The sequence below is a fragment of the Protopterus annectens genome, chromosome 12.part0 (assembly GCF_019279795.1).
Source record: "Protopterus annectens isolate FY-2018-M chromosome 12.part0, PAN1.0, whole genome shotgun sequence".
Classification (NCBI taxonomy): domain Eukaryota; kingdom Metazoa; phylum Chordata; order Ceratodontiformes; family Protopteridae; genus Protopterus; species Protopterus annectens.
The window spans coordinates 790,786,222-790,813,198 of record NC_056746.1 but is presented as its reverse complement, the minus strand read 5'-3'; the positions used below and the strand labels follow the sequence as shown (position 1 = coordinate 790,813,198).

The 26,977-nt window shown below is 42.9% G+C and overlaps 1 protein-coding gene across 1 annotated transcript in view; it reads right to left on the bottom strand.

Annotated features, from left to right (window-relative positions):
- LOC122816213 overlaps positions 1-26,977 on the bottom strand; it is a 1,390,304-nt gene that overhangs the window by 256,091 nt on the left and 1,107,236 nt on the right. Inside the window, exon 9 of the mRNA XM_044088959.1 lies at positions 4,882-4,960. Coding sequence (XP_043944894.1) covers positions 4,882-4,960 — 79 coding nt within the window. The remainder of the gene's footprint in view (positions 1-4,881; positions 4,961-26,977) is intronic.

The window sequence follows — 26,977 nt, the reverse complement described above, 5'->3', positions numbered from 1 at the left end:
CAACTAGGCATATCTTCTCAGAGCCATACTAAAAGTAAATGTGTAGCTCCTGTAAATACAGCAACTTATGCACACACACACCAGTATGTGTGACTCTACCTTATCAGAAGCTGATGTGCAGCTTTCTGATTTATCGTTTTGCCCCCTCATGTAAAGCTGAACAATTTCTTGCAAATAGTTCCTCTTAGCAGCATTCTTCCCTGAGAAGATCAGTATTGGTCTTACATTAGCATAGGCATCAGCATCAAGTGGCATCAAATTGCAATATACAAGAAGCCCTGGCCTGTTGCCTTTTCACCAATTAATCATACTTTATGGAAATCCTCAGAAAACAGATGTCTAAAAGGTATCAAACCTCTATCATCCAGGCAGTCAGCTGAAGTTGTTGAAGGATGAGGGGTACCAATCAATCCTGTTTTGTGGGACTAAGTCCATTCCTAGAGGAGGCTTGTGGTAATTGCCCTTGGCTATTTTCAAAATAAAGGAGGAATCACTGTTGCCTTGGCCAAAAGGGAATCACCACAATAATCTTTGGAGGCTCCTTCTGGATCTTTAGAATGACCCTGGTTATCAGCGGAAAGGACAGAAAGGCATACAGGAGCATTGCCCATCATGAGAATGAGAAGGCATCCATCTTCCAGGCCTGTTTGCAATGCATTCTGGAGAAGAATTTGTTTAATTGTCTGCTGTGAATGAAGGTAAATAGATCTATTTGAGAGTTCATCACAGTTGGATTAATTCCTAGAAGATCCCCAGCTCGGTTTCCATTCATGAGGGTTTGTCCAGGTCCTAGTCAGGCTTGGCTGCAAAAATGTTTTTCTTTCACAGAATGTAGGTAGAATGAAGGGAAAAACTGTGCTGAAATGCTAGTTCCCTGTCTAACACAGCTAGCCTGTAAAAAGGGCATGATTTGATTATCCTGTTTATGAACCACATCACTGTGGTGTTGTCTGTAAATACAACCAGAGGGCCTGCAGTCGAAAGAGGGTTTAGTGATTTGAGAACGTTTACTACTATCACCATTTCTTTGACATTTGTGTGTTTTAGTCTGCCCTGCCTGTTGTCTTCTGGCCCAGCAAAGCTCTCCTTATCTCAGTACACCAGCTAGAACAGCTGTACGGAAAGGCATTCTCCTTTCCCAACTTGGATATGGCTTTATAATTGTTGCTGCCTCCAAAAACAAATCAGACACTCAGAAAACTACTGCCAGTAAAATGTGCTGTTTCATTAGCAATTCTCCCCACAAAGAACATTACTGCCTCACTGTGTCCAAAGCCAAATGACCCCCCATAAAACAGAGAGATGACCTTTTACTCTGTATACAACTCTAAAGTTAGTCTAAAAACATACTCATGCCCTTTTATCAAAACTGTTAGGGAAAAAAAACATAACATCAGGAATCACTTGCAAACTACTTCCAAGCTCCACCAGTCTGAAATGCACTAATCACTAATTCTTCACTCTGTCCCTCTGCTCTCTGGAGGTCTCTTCCCAACAAAATGACAGAAGTATCATCTTAACCAGAGTTTTGTCAACATTAAAAACTCATCAAAGAAGCCAAACATACCTGCTTCAAAAAGGGTCATGTAACCTAGCTATCGCCCAGTCTCTCTACTCTGTTCTCCTCTGCCTATTCAATTACTCACTTTTTAAAACTGTGGAATTATACTGCTGTGAAATTACAACCTGATATACACACAAGCTGAACACTGCTTGATGGCCTTTGCTAGTACGTTAACAATTACTGTATTACCTATTTTCTCATATACCAACTATTTTCTGTGAATTATTTCACACAGGCTGTCTCTGAAAATGATCACTTTTGATCAATGCACTACCCCAGACAACAAACATAATTAAAACTAAATACACTTAAACTGTGGCACTGAATACTGTTAGTTCAGTACAGCAATTAAGTTACGGTTTAACAAAAGCTCTGTGTATGTTCTCTGTCTCAAGTACTGTTCTTGAATGGGATAAGTTGGTCACCACAACTAGAGCTGCAAGCGTGATTAACAAGGTGTTGAGTTAATTGCTGGAGGTCTTATTATCAAATATAAGAAACAAACTGCTGGGGAATTTACAGCCTTCTTGTCAGGTAAGAGATGGTCAGGTAAGAGATGGAGTTTGTAAGTGCAATGTTTCTTGAAAATGAGGAATAAAAGCAAATGAAACAAACATTTTTTAAAGGGCACAGCAAGTGGGCAAATGAAAAGCAATTAAGAAAGACAAGATGCAATGGCTCATGTGCAACATTTCTTTGAGAGGCGTCTACAGAATATGGTGCTGACTCCTGTACAGATGCTTCTACGAGTTGAGAAAAAAGTTTGGTTGTCTCTTTTTAAAGCTAATGAGAACATTGAAAGACTTTGTGCAAGGGATAGCAAAGACAGCCACAATTGCCTCAGGGGTAACCGAAAGGTGGTTCAGCTTAGCAACAGCTCAGGGTGGTGGAAAATAGTCGCATCACAAATGCAAGTCAAGAAGAATGCTGGGATCCTCCAGAGAAGGAAACCATATCTGAATGGTGTGGTACTCAACAAAAGAAGACTATGACCAGTTCTTTTGGAAGACCTCCTCCTCTGGAAATAGCTTTGTAAGATGGGGTGTCAAGAAGGTAAGACACCTGCCTGATAACAGCATTTATTATGTGAGCAAATGCACGAAGTAAAAAGCTAAATATTTTTATAAGTATAGGGACAAATAAACTGGCTAAAAAAGGAACATTACCCTCTGTAAGCCTCTAAATAAAGTTAAAAAAGTAAAATTACAACAAAAAACAAATACAGTCTTTCCTAGTATTTCAGCATGATTTAATGGCTCCCTATTGAAATGTCAACACCTGTAAAGCTAAGCACCGACTTGCTGAAAAAAATAAAGACAAAAACAGCAGAAGAGCAAGCGCCCCCCCCAACACTTATATATAATAACTTAGAGATTGCCATACTTCAGAGAGATGGGAATACTCTAATAAATGGCCACTGTGAACTTAGTACATGTCAAATCCTTTTTTTCAGCCATTCAGTCACAGCATTGCAGGACTTAATTTTAGTTTAGCTAGAATAATGTCTCCTACTAATTGCTGCAGCTTCTAAAAGAAATGTATCCACCATTCAAGTCCATTTCAAATGCCATTTGCAGATTCATCACTCTCTCTCCAAGAAATGAACACAACTGCAAAACCACTGAAAAAGTTAACTGGCTACCTGTGAAGCAATGTGCTGTCTTTCTATCTGCCCCTCAACTATTTAAACTTATCAGGAATGACGCCTTCTCTCCACTAGCTTCCAGACTATTCAGAAATGAACCAATATACAACCTTAGACATCTTAACCACTCATGTCCTCTCTTCCAAACCCCTCAAACTAGACTTCACTGAGCAGACCACACTTTTCTCAGTCCCTGGTCCCAAACTGTGGGAATCTCTCTCTTATTTTGCTAAAGATCATTCCTTTAACCCCATTTTCCATTCAAACATAAAAGCACATTTCAAGACTCTAGGAAAATGCAACTGTTGTCTTTCTGGTCATATAACTTAATCTTTGCATTCTCTTCTTCAGTCTGCATACCATGCTCTCACTCTCCTTCTGATTGCAATTCTTTCAGCATACCAACTCTGATTTCCACTTCTCCATGTAATGCATGTATATATTGTTTTTTCACTCAATCTGTACATACTGTCATGTACCTATGCCTCTATTCCCTCAAACCAACTATGATAGTCACCTTGCATATAATACATGTATATATTGCACTTTGTCATTCACTCTGTATGTAATGTCATGTAACTACTGTGCTTTCCCTGGCTCAGACTAAAATGAGTTCATATGCAATCAGTGCTCTACCCTGGTTCACAAATTCAAAATAAATAAAATAAACTTCCTAAAGCAGGTTCCAACACTTCAAATGGTTACCGATTTAATTCAGAAGATAATCAGAAACACTCCACTATAAAAGAATAACCAATGTTAACAGACAGGCTAGGAAGGGATGACACGTGCACTAATGGTATGATGGCATGATAAAGACAAAAGCAGTGCAAGGGAGTATTAATACTTGTAAATGTAGCAGTTAAGTCCTGACTTGAATGAGGAAACAAAAGCATTTGCACACACAGAGAATACAAATCGGCACAGATTTTGGCAACTGCAACCGCAAAATACAATCCATTTAGGGTCTTGAGTTTTGTTGGCTTGCACACACAGAGAATACAAATCGGTGCAGATTTTGGCAGCTGCAACCTCAAAATGCAATACATTTAGGGTCTTGAGTTTTGTAAAGTGTAAAACAGTGAAGGAGAAATCACATCATGGGTTATTCCTTGCCACTATTTTTGAAAACACCCTACTCCAGCTTTTTGCTAAAATGGTCACCTCAAGCTTTATAAAAGACAACTAGAAATAATTACCTCATGCTTTTCTGTAACCTAAGTCTTACTTTTCTGCATAAAACTGATAACTTATACAAAATTAAGTACCAAATCCAACAACCCTAATCTAAGTCTCACATTTTCCTTTGCTGACTTCCTTCTCATGCTTCTTTGTGAAAATGTTGGAAGAATAGTAGCACTCCCAGTTCAGTAGAGTAAATACTCTGGAACTGCCATAATGCCATCAAATCAGTATAAGTGGTGGATGAAAAATGTTATTTTTGTTATGTGCTAAACAAGAATTTTAAATCATAATACTTGCACCATATCAGCTTTATACACAACAAAATAAATATGCAATACAGAAATATACATGCTAAGTTGCTTATTAAATCATGGTAAGGCAAGAGACAAAAATGCCATACCAAGAGACATCAACAATTGTTCAACTAAAAATAAAGCAATTAAAACGTTACATATTCTGAAGCAAACATATCTTGCATATCACTTACAGTTTCAGTCAGCTGTTCTTTGAAATGAATGGTCAATTTTTCAATAGCATTATTACAAACATCCAAACCCATGGTCTCCCTGAAAAAATAAGGAAAACACACAATTTTACAATTATGCATTTTCTTTCTATTTCACCAAATATTACGATGTACAAAAATATAGATGTCTTTGACAAAGTACAACTGTGTTAGTAATCTTACCATAAGTGTAGCTGACAGAATAAATCACTACTGTAGTAGCCTAAGCTGTACAGCTTATATCCTGCCAAGGATACAACAGCTGGCCAGTCTTGCAAATCCTTGAGCTCCTTCCACATGTGCCCAGGCTGCTGATTGCATGAGCCTCCTAAGTGGAGGAAACCATCAGCTTGGGCACAAAAGCTTTCAGGATTTGACAAATGAAAAAAGGGAGACTATAAATACAAATCCTTACCATGGTATAAACAAACACAAAAACTGGGGTGGAGGGAGGGAACGGCTACTAAAGTAGTGATTTTTTTCAAACAGCTACTGTTATGGTAAGTTTACTTAACACAACTCTATGATCATTCATAATCACTGCTGCAGTAGCATTTGCAGTATTGACAAAATATCAAAGCTTACGCCATTTCCGAAGGAAGGATGAGGGTTCAGAAGCCACAGTAGAATGGTCCAAGCAAAGCTTGTTCTATACCTGGAAGAAGAATCTATTTTGTAATGCCTTGTACCATACCTCTCAACCTGGAAACATCAAAAATCTGGACAAAGACCCATGAAAAATAGGTACAAATCTGTACACTGATTAACATAAATTTGCATACAAAATTATGTAACCTCGCCCACTCCAATGGAATTGTGGGGTATCACATTTCAAACGCTGATAATCAAAACTGATAACACGTTCATAGTTACTACGTATCTTCGCCAAAGAGGACATTCTCAGGACTGCAGCATTCACCCCCTTCAAAAGTACAACACAGTACAGTAATCCATCTACATACTGTGGGAGTAGAACCCACAGCTTTTACATCAAAAGGAAGTATTCTACCTGTTGTGTTACTAATGCAAACAGACTTGGCATAAGCAGCAGTAAACTTCTCTCCCACGAAGAACTATGCAGCACAAGAAATCAGGTAAAAGCCAAAATTTATTGGGGTGGGGGAACAAAGGGCCAACAACCAGGGACATGTTTTAAACATTGCTTATATAATTTTAGAAAAGTTCCTAGAATAAAATGTTTTCTGTTACCATGCATTTTCTGAAAGATAGGAAGACAAACTTAAATGGCTATCATTATTTAGTGAATTCAGTTCTCACTGATTTGCCGGAACACACACACAGACACAGACACACACACAGACACACACAAACACAAATTCCTTTCTCAGTTCTCCATACCCTCTAAAATGCATATAAAACTCATTCACTTCAGAAATTCCACCTGGAGTAACGATTGCCAAGGAGTTATACTTCACAAGATGTGGATGTAGTAACTCAAACATTTAAATTATTTGTACACACCTTTTAAAATATAACTTTAGGGTTAACAATGTTATACTGCTTACTGTCCTGGATATGGCATATGTAAATTTGGTTCATATAAGATCATTCTGGCTGGCTGTTCCCTATTTAGGTATTTGAATCCTGTTGGAGAAAACGGGGAGAAATGGCAAACATACTGTTACTTTAGTACAGCGAGCATTTCCAGCTTAATAACAGCACCATACTATATTTATTGGTCTGAAAATCCCAATATGATATCAAATAGCAGAAACTACTAAAACAGTGCACCAGTGTTTTTTTTTTTTTTTAAAGTGTCCAGCTTTGGGTGCTCTTTTAGAGGACTGTATTCTCTTTTAAGTATTAATGTGATCAAAATATACTTTCAAAGGACAAGTGTTGGCAGCTCCTGTGATTTGTTTTTACTGTTCTTGCTCAGAAAGGAAAGTCTGTGGACCATGGTACGATATTGACATTGCCTACTTGGAAGTAGGAACTAGGAATTGCATAAGAAAACTGCTCAGCAGGGCGTTTTAATGTGATGGATTCCTTGCTGCTTTGATAAATTAATTTCAGAAACAGTTTAACAAACAGCAGAGCAATTTTATGAAAATACACACTGGCTAGTTTGTCTAATCATCTACACTGGTGCTTCACAACTGTAAGCAGTTTCCTACCACAAAATGTTAATAAAATAATTATCGTCAGGGATATGTTTATATGTGTATTCATGTGCATATCTAGCTGTCTCTATGGAGAGTGAAAATGTTTCATTCACGATTACATCCATACATACTGTACGGCATGCTTGCATATATACAAGACGAATTAAACATGACTGCATATAATAAACACATCTTTTAGGTTTTCAACTTTTGGGGAAGTAGTTAAAAAGAGTGCATTCATATGCACTGTACTGCGCAAGAGCAAACCCTCCTGTTGATGTGCATTTCATCCACACGATAATTACAAAGTACACTACAGAAGTTAAACTAAAGTGCTACTGCTGTCAAGAAGACACAGTGCAATAATGTGGCAAACTTAAGAATACTGTATTTTTTTAAATACCTTATTTTATTTCATCTCCTTTCACCAAGAGAGTCCAGCTTTAGTTTTTCAGTACTAACGTTAACACTTGATAACAAATCTGACCATTTCAGTCCTGGTGCATGCATTCCTGCTCTCCTCCTTAATTTCTGTTAAGGCACGAACGGAGGAAATGGCCCAGGAGTACGTTTAGAGAAGAAACTGCTGCTTACTCTACTGAACTTTTTCAAAAAGCACTATGTCACATCTTCAATTTTCTCACTGCATGCTACATAAACGGGGTGGGACGGAAGCAATGATTTATATGCTGACGTCCAAGTCAACCATAAATAAAATTTAAAGTAACTTATATTGTAGGATCCTCACCACCTGCATGACTCGCACAATAACATTTCACAAAGCCTGCAATAACTTCATAAACTAATGCATAAAAACACACCAGAAGCCTGCCGTAACTTCAAATACAGAGCCTGCTGGCTTAACAAATAACAATACAGAAGCTCAAGCTTAAACAGAAACATGCCATAACTTAATAAACTTAAAGAAGAGCACAAAGACTGCTGTTTCTCTTGCACATGCAGCAGTGCCTTACCTGCCTGAATAAACTTGCAAACCGAATCTGTCCTATAGTCTGACTCTGCAGCAAGTTAAAGTAAATTATACCATTCTGACAGGCTGCCTGACAGCTGACGTCATCACACACCCTGCACGTGATGACGTTAGGAACAAATCTGTCAAAAAAAAAAAAAAAAAAAAAAACTTAAAAAAACCCTGGGAAATTCGAAAAATAAAGGGGCCACTCTGGAATTCGTGGCACCCTAATATTTTGCCCTCAAAACCGGTATTTGCTGAGGAATCCGGTACAGTTGAGAGGTATGCCTTGTACAAGTATGTGTAGAGTACTATGCAGCTGCTTCTAGAATGCTTTTAGAGTCCACTCCTTTTCAAAAAGCCATACAGGAAGCCAAGGCCCTTGCAGAATAAGCCTTGACCCTGCTTGGAAGTGTCTTATATGATGGGAAGAACAAGAGACAGACACTTGGAACAGTACAGTTGTGTACACTTACCATAAATGTAGATGCTCGAGTGTATTCACTGTTGCAGTCATCACATTTGGGGTTATCTGCTTACAGTAGCCCTCAGTCAGCCTGATTAACAAAGTCTTGGGTACTGCGTCGCTTGCTGTCTCTTCCGTGATGTCAGGTCGTCAGGGGGTATACAACATGCAGCCGACGCCATTACATCAGTTTTTCTTGCCCCAAATGTCAGGTGCCCCCCTAATGAGAAGCAATTAAATCTATAATATACAAGGTTATACCTCCAACAAAAAAGCAAATACACCAAAAACTTTTTAAGCATAGTAAAGGAAAGTAGAGGTATAGCCAAAAGAAGTAAGGGGGCTGGAGGGAGGGTAACCAGGACTGCAACAGTGAATACACTCGAACATCTACATTTATGGTAAGTGTACAAAACTCTACTATGTTCTTCATGTTTCACTGTTGCAGTCATCACATTTGGGTAGATTCCCAAAGCTAAGGATGGGAGAAGGAATTTAGATCGGATTAGGACCAGCTATAAGGCCCTACAAAATGGCAGTGGCAAAACCAGCTCTGGATTTAGAGAAAATTGGCAAATGGTAATGCTTGGTGAAAGTATGTACAGAACTCCAGGTAGCAGCCGCTAGGATGCCCCTGGTAGGGATAGGTTCATAGGTAGATACTAGGCTATCTGCCCTAGGGCATTTATAAGCCTAGCCAGAGTGTATTTGGCTTCCGCCTCCCTATTAGATTAGCCTACTGTGTGCCTCTGTAAAGTAGGTCACAGAAGGTACCCTTTTAAGACTAGTTTACTGTGCCTCTGTCTAGCAGGGACACAGGAGAGATCCCAGGGGTGAATTTGCAATTTCCCATCCACGCGTCCAAATTTTGCTTGAAGAGGGTAAGCGAGGGGCTATGTCTAACATGAACTGGGATTCTATTCCAGAGTGAGGGGAGCCTTTGGGAAATTAATCTGTCCCTCCAGCATGTTTATTTTTGTGCTGAGGTTTAGGTCCCTGGAGAGTGTAGCTCTAAGGGACTTGGATTTTTTGAGGTGGAGCATGTCCATTAATTCTGGGTTTGACATAGCTTTGTACGTCAGGCATAGATCACCTCTGAGTAGGCGGTAAGCAACTGAGTAGAGCTGGAGTTTCTTTAGTCGAGCTGCATAGGACATCTGTTTGTAGCCCATGATCCTCTTGGTGAGGTACTTTTGGGGTCTCTCCAGTTGCTGCAGGTGTCGGTAAGGTACATCCCAAAAGGGGCATTGTATTCAATTATGGGCCTGATGAGTGACGAGTAGAGGGGCACAATGACCTCTCTTGATCTAGATGCGAACCCTTTCGTGATAAGGTGGGCTATATAGAAGGTCTTTCAAACCACTTTGGCAACATGATTATCAAAGGAGAGATTACTATCTACGTTGGTCCCCAAATCTCTAATTACTTCTTCCATACTTAATGGATTACCACCTATGTGGTAATTTGTGGGCACCTTGTTTTTCCCAAATGGGATGACTATGCACTTTTTAGCATTTAGCTTGAGGCTGTGGCTCTGGCACCAAGCATCCGTCTCTGTGAGACCCTTTTGGAGGATGCTTGTGTCAGCTGGAGATTCGATTATGGCCCCCAGTTTGCAGTCATCTGCGAACTTTGTCAGCCATAATCCCCCCGTGTTAGCCTGAACCTCAGAGAAGTATATACCGAACAAGAGAGGACCCAGAACTGAGCCCTGTGGGACGCCACTTGTAACTGGTTTGGATTCGGACATGGCACCTGCGATTTTGACCATGTGGGTTCTATCTCTGAGCCAGTTTGCAACCCATTGTGTGATATAGGGGCTGATATTTAAGCTGGTAAGCTTATTTATGATGCCTGAGTGGGGTATTGTGTCGAAGGCTTTTGCGAGGTCCAGGTAGGCTGTGTGGACTACCTTGCCCTCATCTATGGCTTTGGTACCTGTTTCAAAGAAATCAACTAGGTTTAAGAGGTAAGATCTGCCCTTAACAAAGCCAAATTGGGTAGGGTCCAGTGTCTGGAGGTTCCCAATGTCTTTGTTTATGAGTTCCATGATGATACACTCTATAGCTTTACAGACTAGACTAGTCAGGCTTATGGGGCGATAGTTCTGAGAAAGGCTGTAGAGGTAGATGCAGCTCTGGTGGAGTGGGGTCTGATCCCCTGTGAGATAGGTTTTCCATGGTGCTTATTGCAGAAATTAATGCAATGGCCTATCCATTTAGAAATTGTTTGCTTTGAAATAGCCTTCCCCTATGTCCCTGCAGCAAATGCCACCAGCAGTTGTTCAGATTTCCTTTGAGGTTTAGTCATGTCCAAGTAGAATCTAAGTTGTCTGTGCACATCTAAGGAGTGCAGTATCCATTCCCCTTTGTTCTGTGGATTAGGAAAGAAGGTTGTCAAATAAATGGACTGATTAAGGGCCACACTGGATACCACCTTCGGCATGAAAGAGGGATTGGTCCAGAGGGGCACCCTGTCTGCATGAAAGATGATGAAAGGCTCCACCTGCCATGTTGTTTTTGTTTGTCTTTTCGGCTTTTCCCGGTTAGGGGTTGCCACAGTGGAACTCCGGTCCGCTAATGATTGGTAGTAATTTTTTTTTTAATGGTGACGAGTTGCCAGCCCGACGCCCAACCTTCATCGAAGGCACGCCCATTCACGCATGTCTTTCGGAGGCCACTCGACCGTGGGGAGGACATGCAGACTCCACACAGAAGGCACTCCAGCCAAGAATCGAACAGGAGCTCCACTGCCATAAGGGCCTGTAATTCAGATACCATTCTTGCTGAAGTGATTGCTAAAAGGAAAGCTGTTTTCCAAGAAAGGAATTTTAAATCTGCAGTAGCAGCTGGCTCGAAAGGAGGAAGAGTGAGCTTCTCCAAGACAAAGTTAAGGTCCCAGGCTAGAGTTGGAGCTCTCCTGGGAGGTCTTAAATTTTTGTCCCCTCTGAGGAACTGCTTGAGCAGTGGATGAGAGAAGAGGGGAGGTTCTGTGTTATAATGAGCTGAAATGGCTCAGGCGTGAATTTTGATGGAGGAGAAAAACAGGCCCTTGTGAAGCATCTCAGTTAAGTATTGTAAAATCTGAGGTAAATTGGGTACTGCTGTGCTCATCCCTTGAGACTGGTTCCAGGCACAGAATCTTTTCCATTTTTCAACATAATATTTTTTAGTACTAGGCCTCCTTGCCTCTAAAATGATATCCATCACTGGTTTACTGAGGGATGGTAAAGGAGAGATTAGGTAATTAGCCAGGCTGCTAGGTTCAGTGTTTGAAGCTGAGGGTGCAGAATCTGGTTCTCCTGCTGAGACAACAGGGTAGGAATATGAGGCAGGTGCCATGGGGCCACTAGTGACACACTGCGCAAGAGGGGGTACCAGTGTTGGCGTGGCCAGTCTGGTGCAATCAAAATCGTCCTTGGTTTGTCTTGTTTGATCTTTAGTAGTACTTTGGAGAGCAGAGGCAGAGGAGGAAAGACAAACTGATAGGTTTTTTCCAGTTGAAGAACAGAGCATCCACTTTCCAAGCTTGTTTGTGGGGAGTCCTTGTGCAAAATTTGTCCAACTGATAGCTCTGGGGCGAAGCAAACAGGTCTATATCTGGGCTCCCCCATTTGCTTGTAAAACATGTTGAAAATTCTTGGTTCCACTTTCCACTTGTGTGGGTCCATGAAGTTGCTGCTTAGTCCGTCTGTCAGTGTATTTAGTTTTCCTGACTGGAACTGAGCTTGTAGATGCACTTGGTAGCTCAAGGCTGTGTTCCACAATGCATGGCTAGTCTGCAGAGGGGGTAGGAAAGTGTACCTCCCTGCTTGTTTATGTACCACATAACAGTGGTATTGTCCGTCTTTACCATTAAATGTCCTGGAAGAATGTTTTCCTTGAAGGCTGTCAGTGCATTCTGTACAGCTAACATTTCTTTTTCATTAATATGCAGGTGAATTTGACTTGGGTTCCATTTGCCCTGAATGCACATCCCTGCCAGGTGAGCCGCCCCATGCATAGTCTTATGCGTCTGTTGTTAGGGTTTGGGCGGCAGGGGGTAGTGAGAATGGTAGTCCCTTGTTTTGCTGGCAGGCCTCTGCCCACCAAAGGAACTCTAGGCGTAGGCAAGGTATGATAGGAATCATTGCTTCCTGAGAATGTTGACACCATAGGCTTTTTAGATGCCATTGTAGTTTCCTCATATGCAGACTTGCACATGGAATTAGAAGAATGCAGGAGACCATGAACCCCAAGACTTGTAGAATTTGCCTTGCAGATAGCAGGGTTTTTGTGGCCACTTGTTTGAAGTAAGTTGTCAAATGAATTTGTTTCTCTGGCGTGAGGAAAGCCATCTGGGAAGTTGTATTCAAGCTTGCTGCCAGGAATATAATTTGTTGACAGGGTACCAGGTGTGATTTCTTTTCATTTGTAGTGTACCCCAGACAAGTTAGCACCCTTTGTACAAATGCCAGATGATTCAAAAGTATGTCCTGGCTTTCTGCCTGAATTAGGCAATCATCCAGGTATGGGTATATCTGAATATTTCTTTGCCTGCAAAATGCTATGACTGGAGCTAGGCACTTTGTGAATACCCTGGGTGCAGTAGATAAGCCAAAGGGCAGTGCAATGAACTGACAGCGCATGTAGCCTGCTTTGAAGCGTAGGCATCTTCTGCAAGATTCCCTGAATGGGATGTGCAGGTAGGCTTCTTTTAGATCCAGTGTTGCCAGCCAGGCATCTTTGCCTAACCTAGGAAGTAACTGGTGAAGAGTTAGCATTGTGAATTTTGGAATCACCAAAAAGGTGTTTAATATAGAAAGGTCCAGGATAGGACACCAAGAGTTGTCTTTTCTGGGTACCAGGAAAAGTCTTGAGTAGACACCCTGTCCCTTTTCCTCTTCTGGTACAGTTTGAATAGCCTTAATGCTTAAGAGAGAGAGAGAGTACTTGCTTTTGAGCCTCTGCCCACCGATTTGGGGGTAGATCTGGCCAACTGTTTGGGATTGGTAATGTGTGGAAGTCAAATCTGTATCCTTGGGAAACTATATTTAAAACCCATTTGTCCTGGATAATGAGTTCCCAGTTTTTTGCCTGCAGAGCAATCTTTCCCCCAAAGGATAAGTCAGTAGAGAAGTGCTTGGAAGTTTTAAGGTTAAGTCATTGAGACAGTTTACCATAGGGTGGAGTCTTACTACTCCCTGATTTGGAAGTGGGAGCCCCCCACTGTTTAGTCCTGTGCGTACCCTGGGACTGAAGCCTGGGTGTTCTGCTGGTTCTGGGTTTGGACTGAGAAGGCCTGGAAGAGGCAGGAAAAGACCAGTTCTTGGAGGGCCAATGCCTACTAAATCTTGGAGGTTGTACTTGTAGGAAATCTTTAACAGTTTGCATAGATTTAGCTTTTTCCCTCCATCTTTTAAAAAAACTTCTTCTGCTTTGTTGCCAAACAGGTGATCCTGATTTAAGGGAGCATCCAGCAATTTAGCTTTATCATCTGGCAAAGATTGCTCCTTAAGCCAAGCATGCCTTCTAAGTACAGACCCAGTAACAGCAGCCCTGCAAGATGCCTCTAGTGAATCAAAACCACATTGCAAAGTATGCTTTCCAACCTGTTCAGCAGAATGCATTAACTCCTGTAAATTCTTATTTGCAGCCCAGTCAGGAAGCAACATCATTTTCTATTTAAGCAATCCAATGATATGCTGCTGACACTTTAACATATGAAACTGGCAGTTTAAGGCCCTAATGGCCACAGTTGCAGAAGTGTATACTTTCTTACCCCATCTATTCAGCGTTCTGGAGTCTCTATGAGAGGGGGTAGGATTTTTGGCAGTAGTAGCCTTGATGCCCTTGGGTCCCTGTGAAATGGTCTCAGGGTCCGCAGTAGGATTTTTAAAAAGGAACTTGTGAGAGTCAGGGACCCTGTAATATCTATCAGGTTTTCTGGGGGCAGGAGGTAAAGAGTCAGGGGCCAAGCTAGATTCAGAAAAGGCATCATCAACAATGTCTAGTACAGGAGGGATAGCTAAAGGCCTGTGCTGGGGCAGGGGTAAGAAATCCCTAAGCCTCTTTTTAGAATCAGAGTAATCCTGGCTTTCCCAGCAAATGTGCTCCCTAAGAGTATGCAGGGTTTCACCAAAAGATAAATCCTCTGGGGGGGAAGCAGAGGGAATAGAGTCCTCTGCATCAGAATCCTCATAGGTAGATAAGGGTAAATTCTGCTCCTCAGAGGAAAAGTACAGTTGTATGCACTTACCATAAATGTAGATGTTCGAGTGTATTCACCGTTGCAGTCATTACATTTGGGTAATCTGCTGGCAGGTTGCCCTCAGTCGGCCTGAATTCCAAAGTCTTGGGTCCTGTGTCAGTTGCTGTCTCCTCTTCCATGACGTCAGGTCGTCAGGGGTATAAAACAAGCAGCCGACGCCATTTTCTTTAGTTTTTCTTGCCCCAGATGTCAGGTGCCCCCAAAAAGGTAGCAAAAATATATATATAAAAACTATGTATACATGCATCAATATAAACTGTACCTTCATCTACAAGCAAATACACCACATAGGTTGTAGAAGATAGAGAAGGAAAGATAAAATCCAGAATGAAAGGGGGATGGCGGACGGGTAACCTGGACTGCAACAGTGAATACACTCGAACATCTACATTTATGGTAAGTGTAGACAACTGTACTATATTCTTTGTGTTTCACTGTTGCAGTCATTACATTTGGGTAGAATCCCAAAGCTATGGATGGGAAGTTGGAGCTAAACAACATTAGGTGCGGCTATAAGGCCCTGCATAACTGCAGTGGCAAAGCCTGCCCTGGACTTAGAGTACAGAGACAAATGATAATGCTTTGTAAAAATGTGAATAGAACTCCAAGTAGCAGCCTCTAGATTCTAGAATGTCTTTGGTTGGTACTCCTCTGAGAAAGGCTGCTGAAGTAGCTGCAGTTTTGGTGGAATGAGACCTAATGCCCTTGGGCGCAGGTTTGCCATGGTGTAAGTAGCAGAAATGAATGCAGTGGCTTATCCACTTTGAAATAGTCTGCTTTGAAATAGCCCTTCCTTCTGATCCTGCAGCATATGTCACTAGTAATTGCTCAGTTTTTCTTAGAGCTTTAGTCCTGCTCAAGTAGAATCTTAGCTGTCTGTGTACGTCCAAGGAATGGAGAATTCTCTCCCCCTTGTTCTGCGGATTTGGATAAAAGGTTAGCAGATGAACAGTTTGGTTAAGAGCCACACTGGCAACCACCTTAGGCATAAATGAAAGATTTGTCCTCAAAATATGATAAAAGGCTCCACAGCCATGAGGGCCTGTAGCTCTGAGACTCTTCTTGCTGAAGTAATTGCTAGTAGCAGAGCTGTTTTCCATGATAAGAACTTTATATCAGTAGTAGCTGCTGCTTCAAATGGAGGCAGGGTGAGCTTTTCCAACACATAATTGAGGTCCCATGCAGGTACTGGTGATCTTCTAGGAGGCCTTAAATTTTTGGCTCCTCTAAGATACTGCTTTAGTAAAGGATGAGAAAAGATTGGTGGCTCTGTATTGTAATGAGCCGAAATGGCAGAGGAATGGATTTTAATTAATGAGAAAGATAGGCCTTTGTCAAGCATCTCAGTCAAGTATTTTAATATCTGAGTAATATTTGGTTCTGCTGTAGCAGTTCCTTGTGCTTGATTCCAAGTACAAAATCTCTTCCATTTATCAGCATAAGATTTTCTAGTGCTAGGCCTTCTGGCTTCCAAAATGACATCTATCACAGCTTTACTGAGAGGTGTTGTTTGTATAACTACATGATCAGCCATGCTGCCAGGTTCAATGTCTGGATTTGATTGTGCAAGATCTGATTGTTTTGCTGGGACAGTAGTTGAGGTCTCTGAGGTAAGGTCCAAGCTGGGTATTGAGACGAGTTCCTTAGGATTGGGTACCAGTATTGGCGGGGCCAATCTGGGGCAATTAGTATCATCTTTGGCTTCTCTTGTCTGACTTTTAGTAAGACCTTGGGAAGAAGAGGCAGAGGAGGAAAGGTGTAAACTGATGGCGTAAACTGATTTTTGTTTTTTCCAACTGAAGGATAGGACGTCCACTTTCCATGCTTGTCTGTGATAAGTCCTTGTGCAGAATTTTTTCAACTGATAATAGGTTCATAGATTCATAGATTAGTACTAGGCTAACCTGCCTTGTGGCCATTTTTAGCTAAAGCCTACCCCATGTGATGAGACTCACCTGCACCCTTGTTGTTCTGTGTAATACTATAAATAATATAATGCCATCCCCACAACTAATTTTGAGGAGAGGCAAATAGATCTATGTCCGGGTTCCCCCATTTCTTTGTTATCATGCTGAAGACGTGTGGATCTAGTTTCCACTCGTGAGGGTCCATAAGGTTTCTGCATAAATCGTCTGCCAGAGTATTTTGTTTTCCTGGCAGGAACTGAGCTTGAAGATGTATTTGGTAAGTCAAAGCTATGTCCCACAGTGCCACGGCTAATCTGCAAAGGGGGTATGAGTGAGTGCCCCCCTGCTTGTTTATATACCACATAACCATGGTGTTGTCTGTCTTTATGAGTAGTTGTCCTGGATGAAGTAAGTCCTTGAAGGCTGTCAGGGCATTTTGAACAGCTAGCATCTCTTTTTGCTTGACATGTAGATTTGTTTTGGGGTCCATATGCCCTGAATGCATCTTCCCGCCATGTGGGCCCCCCAGGGATAATCTGATGCATCTGTTGTTAAGGTTTGGCTGGCAGGGGGTAAAGTGTAGGCCAGTCCCATGTTTTGGTGACATGCCTTTGCCCACCATAGAAACTCCTGATGTAGGCAGGGAATGAGAGGAATCATTGTTTCCAGACTGTGACAATGTTGACTCCATAAACTTTTTAGGTACCACTGAAGTTTCCTCTTATGCAGTCTTGCATATGGAATCAGTAGGATGCAGGATGCCATGAAGCCCAAAGCCTGCAGAGTTTGTCTTGCAGATAACTGGGTTTTTGTTGCCATCAGTTTGAAGTAAGTAGTCAGTTGCCTTTGCTTGTCTGGCGTGAGGTAAGCCATCTGGGCAGTTTTATTCAAGCTTGCATCTAGGAATGTTATCTTTTGTGAGGGTACCAGTTGTGATTTATTTTCGTTTATTGTGTACCCTAGGCATGTTAGAAGCCTTTTCACAAACGCCAGGTGTTGAAGAAGAATGCCCTTGTTCTCTGCTTGAATGAGACAGTCGTCCAAGTAAGGATAAATTTGCATACTTCTTTGTCTGCAGAAAGCAATTACTGGTGCCAGGCACTTTGTAAAGACCCTGGGTACAGTAGATAAGCCAAAGGGCAGTGCAGAGAATTGGTAATGCATTAAGCCAGCCTTGAATCTGAGGTATCTTCTGCATGATTGGCTTATTGGGACATGCAGGTATGCCTCTTTCAGGTCTAATGTCACCAGCCAAACATTCTTGCCCAGCATGAGCAGAAGCTGCTGCAAAGTCAGCATTTTGAATTTTGGAATGTCCAGGTATGTGTTCAAAATCGATAAATCCAGTATTGGCCGCCAGGCCTTGTCCTTTCTGGGTACCAAGAACAGTCTTGAGTAAAAGTACCTGTTCTGGTACTGGCTGAATGACCCCCATATCCATGAGGGACGTAACCTGTTTCTGTGGTTCTGCCCATTGATTTTTTGGCAGATCCAGCCAACCATTTGCCATTGGCAGAGTATGGAAATGGAATCTGTATCCCTGTGATACTATGTTTAGCACCCACTTGTCCTGGGTTATTAACTGCCAATTTTGAGCAAAAAGTGCTAATTATCCCCCTAAGGGTGCTTTCAAAAGGTAAGTGCTTGGTGAAGGCAGAGGGAAGTCATTGGGACTGTTTTCTGTAGGTATGTGCTTTATCTCCTCCAGATTTGGAGGTAGAAGCGCCCCATTGCTTTGACCTGTATGAATCTTGCGCCTGGTATCTGGAACCCTTAGGGTGTCTGGATTTGCCCCTTTGAGCTCTGTCTGACACAGGAAAGGACCAATTTATTGTAGGCCAGTGTCTACTGAATCTTGGTGGCTGCACTTGTAAGAAGTCTTTTACAGTTTGCATAGACTTAGCTTTGTCTTCCATTTTTTTTTAAAACCTCTTCTGCCTTAATACCAAACAGAGTATCATGCTGTAAAGGTGCATCCAGTAATTTAGCTTTAACATGATCAGGCAAAATTTGCTCTTTTAGCCAGGCATGCCTCCTAATCACAGATCCAGTAACTGCGGCCCTGCAGGAGGCCTCTAAGGAGTCAAAACCACACTGCAAAGTATGCTTTCCAACCTGTTCAGCTGCATGCAATAATTCCTGCAATTCTTTATTTTCTGCACATTCAGAAATCAACACAATTTTCTGTTTCAGCAATCCCGTAACATGTTGTTGATACTTGAGCATATGAAACTGGCAGTTTAAGGCCCTAATTGCCAAGGTTGCAGATGTATAAACCTTTTTTCCCCATCTATCCAGTGCCCTTAAATCTCTGTCAGGGGGGTAAGATTTTTTCCTGTTGAGGCCTTAACTCCCTTTGGACCCTGTGAAATAGTTTCAGGATCAGCAGAAGGGTTTCTAAATAAAAATTTGTGAGAGTCACGTACCCTGTAATATCTGTCAGGCTTGCTGGGAGCCGGAGGTAAGGAGTCAGGGGTCAAGCTTGACTCCGAAAACACATCATCCACAATGTCTAAAACAGGGGGTATTGCTAAAGGCCTGTGCTGAGGGAGAAGAAGGAAATCCCTGAGCCTCTTTTCTGATTCTGAGAAATCTTGACTCTCCCAGTGAAAATGCTCCCTCAAAGTATGCAAGGTTTCTCCAAATGAATAATCCTCAGGAGGTGATGCAGATGGTATAGACTCCTCTGCATCAGATAATTCCTGATCAGAAGAGGAATCAGAAGAAATAGAAACCTGATCTGAAGATTCATAATCAGTGTCTTGCCTAGGCCTCTTATCAGGAGGGAGATGGGAACCCCTGATCAAGGTAATAAGGTCTTCAGCCATTTTGATCATCTGTTTTTTAGGCATAGCGGCCTGTGCACGTGGCTCATGCGTCATTTTTTTAGTTTTAGAAGTTGCTTTGGTCTTTGGTTTTGCAGATGTCGGTTTGATATAAAAATGTTGAGGCCTGAACACACCCTCAGAAGCCAGTGCCTGCTCAGTGGCTCCGGACCCATCCGAGGGAGATACATCTGTGGGTCCAATACTTTGAGCATCTCGTGGCGTGCCGGACTCCACATGGGTCTCGGTAGGGGCCTGCGACTCGAAAGCAGCAGGTATCAGGGGCTGCGAAAGCGCCTCAATGAGTACCGGCAAACCGGCGACTGGGTTAGGAGAAGCTTCGTCATCAGTTTTGGACCTCGACTGTCTGTCTCTGTCCTTTTCTTTGCGTTTTTATGTACTCCGGTAGTCGGATTGCTGTCCGATGACATTTCTGGATAGTTTAATCTGTTTCCAAAATACTATGAGGCAAAAATATACCGACACTTAATAGTGCGTTGGTTAAATCTAGCACAAAACCGACAGCCAGGCATGTTGTGATCAGGGCCTAGGCAAGGAATACAGTATAAATGGAAACCCTTATGAGGTATTTGCTTCCCACAAGTAATACAATTATTAACTTTTTCTGACATCGGTATGGAGCAAGAAAACAGTTTCCCCAAGGGGTACTTAGCTTTAGTGAAGATTTCGGTTCTGAAACTCAAACATTTCAGGAGTCGGCCGACAAGCACTTGCGAAATGCTTCTGCTTCGGGCACCGTGCGGCAAGAAAGACTGAAGAAAATGGCGTTGGCTGCTTGTTTTATACCCCTGACGACCTGACGTCATGGAAGAGGAGACAGCAACCAATGCAGGACTCAAAACTTTGGAATTCAGGCTGACTGAGGGCAACCTGCCAGCAGATTACCCAAATGTAATGACTGCAACAGTGAAACACGAAGAACATCAGACATTTCAGAATCCTGGTCAGAAGTATCATAAGCAAATTCAGTCCTAGGTCTCTTACAGGGGGAAGGTTGGCTTCCCCTGATTAAAGAAATAAGGTCTTCAGCCATTCTTATCATCTGTTTTTTAGGCATAGAGGTCTGACCATGCAGTCTGGGCATCGGTTTTCTAGGCATTGTTCGAGTTTTAGGCCTTGAAGAAGAAGATGGCGTCAGTTTAATATGCAAGTCAGTAGGCCTGAATGCACCCTCAGAAGCCGGTGCCTGCACAGTGGCTCCAGACCCATCCAAAGTAGAAACATCTGCAAGTTCCACAGTTGAAGCATCTCGTGGCATACCGAACTCCGAATGGGTCTCAGTAAAGGCCTGCGAATCTGAAGTAGCGGGTATCAGGGGCTGCGAAAGTGCTTCACTGAGTACCAGCGAACTGGCGCCTGGCTTAGGAGAAGCGTCGTCAGCAGCTTTGGACCTAGGCGGCTTGTCTCTGTCTTTATCTTTGTGTTTTTTCGGAATGTCGGTAGTCGGATGGCTTACCGAAGACATATCTGGATAATTGAAGCAAGTACTAAAATATTTAGAAGCGTAAATATACCAACGACAAATAGTTTGTTGCTTAAATAAGGCACAAAACCGACAGCAAGGTATGTCGTGGTCAGGGCCTAGGCAAGAAATACAGTACGAATGAAAATATTTGTGAGGTATTTGCTTTCCACAAGAAATACAATTATTGACTTTCACTGACATCGGTTTAGAGCAAGAAAATTTTCCCCAATGGGGTACTTAGCTTTAGTTGAAGACTTTGGTTCTGAAACTCAAAAATGAAAATTTCAGGAGTCAGCCGACCGGCACTTGCAAACTGCTTCTGCTTCGGGCACCACACTGCAAGAAAGACAGATGCAATGGTGTTCTCTGCATGCTTTAGACCCCTGACTACCTGATGTCACGGAAGATGAGACAGCAACCGGCGCAGGACCCAAGACTGATAATCAGGCCAAATGAGGGCTACTGCAAGCAGATAACCCAAATGTGATGACTGCAACAGTGAAACACGAAGAACATCTGTACTATCTTCATCGTGTTTCACTGTTGCAGTCCTTATAAAATGGGTTGATTCTCAAAGCCCAGGAAAAAAACAAAAGGGAGGAGGAACAACCACTGATTAAGGATTGGTAAGGATGCCTGCAACACTGCAGTGGCAAAACCAGCCCTGGACTTAGAAAACAAGGGTAAATTGTAAGGCTTAGTGAAAGTGTGGACAGAAGTACAGGTAGCTGCTTCCAGGATGTCCCTAGTAGGTACACCTCTTAAAAATCTGCTGAGGTAGAGGTTGCTCTAGTAGAATGGGTCCTAATACTCTGTGGAGGAACCTTGCCATGCTGTAAGTAACAAAAGTGAATACAATGAGCAATCTACTTAGAAATAGTCTGTTTAGAAATAGCTTTGTCCTAAGCTCCAGGAGCAAAACAGACCAACAACTGATCTGACTTTCGAAAAGGTTTAGTTCTGTCCAGGTAAAATCTAAGTTGTCTATGCACATCCAGGGAATGCAGTAACCTTTCTCCTCTATTCTGAGGATTAGGAAAGAAGGTAGGCAGGTGGATAGACTGGTTAAGAGTCAGGCTAGAAACCACCTTAGGCATAAAAGAGGAATTAGTCCGAAGAGAAACTCGATCCACATGGAGGGTGATAAAAGGCTCTATTGCCATTGAGGCCTGCAGCTCAGACACTCTTCTAGCTGAAGTAATGGCCAAGAGAAAGGCAGTTTTCCAGGAGAGAAACTTCAAATCTGGTGAGGCAGCTGGTTCAAAGGGAGGCAGGGTAAGTTTCTCAAGTACAAAATTAAGATCCCAAGCAGGACGAGGTGCCCTTCTGGGAGGCTTTAAATTGCTGGCTCCCCTGAGGAACTGTTTCATCGAGGGATGAGAGAAAATGTGTTGCTCAAAGGAACAAAGAGCAGAAATAGCTGAAGCATGAATCTTGACAGAATAAAAGGAAAGTCCACCATTAAGCAAGCCTGCCAGATAGTCAAGAATAAGAGGAAGAGTAGGTTGAGAAGGGTCTTCCCCTCTAGTCTGCATCCAAATAGAGAATCTTTTCCACTTATCTGCGTAAGATTTCCTAGTGCTAGGCCTCCTGGCCTCACAAAGGACCTCAAGTAACTGTTGGGAAAGGTTTAAATTATGAGCCAGGCTGCCAAATGTAGAGTCTGAAGGTGAGGATGCATTTTCCCCCTCCTGAACCAAGAGATCTGGTATCAGGAGAAGATGCCAAGGCAGAGACTGGGAGAGACTGCGAAGAAGTGATACCAATGTTGCCTGGGCCAGTCTGGAGCTATGATGATGGCCCTTGGTTTTTCGTCCCTTATCTTTAACAGTACTCTGGGAAGAAGTGGCAGAGGAGGAAATGCATACATCGATAGCTGTGTCCAGGGGAAGGACAGAGAATCCACTTTCCAAGCTTTGTTGTGATGATCCCTGGTGGAAAAGGTTGGAAGAAAGTGGTTGGTCGGAGATGAGATCCACCTGGGGAGTGCCCCAACGCCGAATGATGCAATAGAAGATGGTCTTGTTTAGTTGCCACTCATGAGGATCCAGGACCTGCCTACTCAACCGGTCTGCCAAAGTGTTGAGCCTTCCTGGAAGAAAGTGAGCTATCAGATGAATGCCCATGGAAGCTGACATGGACCATAGTATCATGCTTTGTCTGCACAGGGGGTAAGAGCGAGTCCCTCCCTGCTTGTTGATGTACCACATGATTGTGGTGTTGTCTGTCCTGACTAGAAGAGTACCAGGAGAGAGAAGATGCTTGAAAGCCATCAAGGCCTGCTGGACTGCCATCAATTCCTTCAGATTTATGTGCAAAGGAACTTGATGATAGCTCCAAGTCCCCTGAATGCATCTGCCCTCTAGATGTGCTCCCCAAGCATAGTCCGAGGCATCTGTGGCAAGAGTCTGGCTGGCAGGAGGTGGACAGAAAGGCAGGCCTTTGTTCTGTGCACAGGCTGTCATCCACTAAAGGAACTCTGTCTGCAGGCAGGGAATTAGAGGAAGAATAAAGTCTAAATCCTGAGTGTGTTGACACCAAAGGTTTTTGAAGTACCATTGTATTTTCCTCATATGCAGTCTGGCATATGGAATCATCAGAGTACATAAAGCCATGAATCCCAGGGCTTGCAGGAATAGCCTTGCAGAGAGCTGGGTCATGCTTGCCAAATTCTTGAAGTAATTCAAAAGATCCATTTGTTTCTCTTAAGGGAGGGATACCATCTGGGGTGCTGTGTTGAGACTCGCTCCCAGGAATACAAACTCCCTGGTGGGTAACAATTTTGACTTCTTTTCATTGACAGTGTAGCCCAAAGAGGTGAAATGTTCTTTACAAAGTCCAAATCCTTTAGAAGTTGCTCTGGAGAGTTTGCCTGAATAAGACAATCGTCCAAGTAAGGGTAAATTTGAATGTTTATTTGCCTGCAAAAGGCAATGACTGGAGCCAGGCATTTTGTAAAAACTCTGGGAGCAGTAGATAAGCCAAAGGGCAGTGCAGAGAATTGAAACTGCCTGTTCCCCACCCTGAAGCAAAGGAACTGCCTGCAGCTTTCCCTTATTGGGATGTGCAGGTAAGCTTCTTTGAGATCCAAAGTCACTAGCCAGGAATCCTTGGCCAGCACTGGCAGTAAATGCTGAAGAGTGAGCATTTTGAACTTGGGAATCCCAGAAAAGTGTTTAGAATGGACAAATCCAGAATAGGGCGCCAAGTGCCCCCATTTTTGGGAACTAGGAAAAGTCTTGAGTAGAAACCCTGGCCTATCTGTATTGCAGGAACTGGCTCTATTGCTCCCAGGTTTAGCAAAGAAGAAACTTGTTTTTCTGCTTCTGCCCTTTGAAGTGGGGGGATATCTGGGTATCCTTGGAGGACTGGGAAGGTGTGAAAGGAGAACCTGTAGCCTTGGGATACTATATTGAGCACCCATTTGTCGTCCGTGATAGTGTGCCAGACATCTGCAAAAATGGCTAACTTACCCCCCAAAGGAAACTCTGAGCCCGCAGAGGCAAGCAGGGGAAGGCCGGAGTAATTGGGAATGCTTGCTTTGGGAAGTTTGCTTAGAACTCCCCGATTCTGAAGAGGAAGCCTGCCAGTGCTTAGCCTTTTGAAGGTTGGAAGTCTGTCCCCTAGAAGACCTGTAACCCCTAGCCTAGTGCGACCCTGTTTACTAGGGTCAGGAAAAGTCCAATTCTTAGACGGGTAATGCCTACGAAAACGAGGAGGATGAACTTGCAGAAAATCCTTAGCAGTTTGCAAAGATTTAGCCTTATCCTCCAACGTTTTCAACACCTCTTCTGCTTTGCTACCAAAAAGATTGTCCTTATGCAAGGGCACATCCAGTAATTTAGATGTGACAGGTTCAGAAAGGGGCTGTTCCCTGAGCAAAGCATGTCTTCTAATAACAGAACCAGTGGCCGCTGCCCTGCAAGAAGCCTCCAAAGTGTCAAAACTACAATGTAGAGAATGTTTAGTGACAAGAGTGGCAGAATTCAATAAATCTTACATGTCCTTACTCTCCATCAGGGAAGGAACACCAGCAATTTTAGCCTTAATGGCCTCCAAAGTATGCTGCTGATACTTAAGCATATGAAAGAGACAATTAACAGACCTAATAGCCAGGGTGGAAGAAGTGTAAACCTTTTTACCCCATCTATCCAAGGCCCTAGATTCCCTGTCAGAAGGAACAGGATTTTTAGCAACCGTGGCTTTAACACCTTTAGGGCCCTGAGAAATAATCTCTGGATCAGCAGTAGGATTCTTGAAAAGGAACTGATGAGAACCATGAACTCTAAAATACCTGTCAGACTTTCCGGGAGCAGGAGGAACAGAATTAGGAGTCAAAGAATTCTCCATGAAAACATCATCAACAACTTCCAAAACCAGAGGGATAGCCAAAAGCTTATGCTGGGGCAAATCCAGGAATTCCCTAATCCGTTTTTTAGACTGAGGGTAGTCCTGACTTTCCCATTTGAAATGTTCCTTAAGAGTATTCAGAGTATCTCCAAAAGAAAAATCTTCTGGAGGGGAGGCAGAAGGGATGCAGTCTTCTGCATCAGAATCCTCAAAACCAGAAAATAGTCCCTCTTCATCAGCAGAGGTGATGGAAACCTCAGAGTCTGAGGCAGACAAAACTTCTGGGGACAATTCCCTAGACATCTTAAAAGGAGGTGGCTGAGAGCCCCTGATAAGGGTCAAGAGATCACTAGCCATCTTAATCATCTGAGACTGAGGCATTTGAGGGGAGGCCTGCTAGAAAGCTGGAGGGACTCAGGAGGCCTAGCCACCGCAGAAGTCTGAACCGAGGTCATCGGTCTGGATCTGGTCTCCGGTCAGAGAAAAGAGGTCTCAGAAGCAGACGCCTACTTAGCGGCTCTGGATCCATTAGAGGCGGCAACTGGCGGAAGGTCTGAAGACAAAGTGGACGCCTGCGGTATGGAGGAATCAGAAAAGGTTTCTGCAGACTCCTGCTGCTGAACATCAGCGGACTGCAGGGGCAATGAAAGTGCCTCACTAACTACTGCTGGGCCGACAACCAACTTAACAGGGACGTCGTCGATTAATTTGACCCTAATCCTGTCGTGGTCCTTATCCTTGCGCTTCTTAGGAACATCTGAAGTCGGGAGACCAGAAGACGCCATGCCGACGAACTTAGGCCAAACAAGATCCTAGCTCTACGGTGAATGGTACGCGGGTTGAAAGTAGCACAGAGAACACAATTAGGGATGTCGTGCTCAAGACCCAAACAAGTGATACAATAGGAGTGAAAATCACAGTGCGGAATCAGTTTTCCACAGGCAAGACAGTTATTAACTTTCTCTTACATTCGTTAAAGCAAGAAAAGAGGGTCCCCAACGGGGTACTTATCTGAGGATGTCTTCAACTAAGCAGTCGGAATACAGAAAGAAGGTATTTGGCTGACCGGCACTCATGCAAAATGCTTCTGCTTAGGGCTCCGCGGCAAGAAAGACTGAGGAAATGGCATTGGCTGCCTTCCTTTGTACCTGACGTCAGGCTTAAACCGAAGGCAGCCGATGTCATATACCAAGGACTTTGGTATTCTGGCTGACTGTGGGCTACTGGGAGCCGGATAACCCATTTTGTAAGGAATGCAACAGTGAAACACGAACATCCAGAGTCTACAGCAAAAGTTTTAGTAAATGTAGCGATGCAGGGCTGAAAAATCTCAGTGACCCTCTCTCCCATCAATTTCCCTTTTTCATTACATTTTTTCAGTATCTGAGCAGCATGAACAAGCAAAACCTCTTTATTAAAAGGAGAGTTTAAAATTTCAGATGTAACATTTTCAGAAAAAGTAAAGGAAGTCTGAATGATCACTGCTGCAGTAGCCTTAGCTATATAGGTTACATCCTGCACACAATATAACAGCTGGTCAGCTTCCAAAGTTTCAGAGTACCTTCCATTCATCACTACCATCAGTTAGCTCAAGCTTTGATTTGGATGCCAAGCCTTTCAAAGCTTTCATGCCAACAAAGAGAGGGAAGCTGTGCACTTAAAGGGCATTGCTAGGAATAACAAAAAAATGTCCACA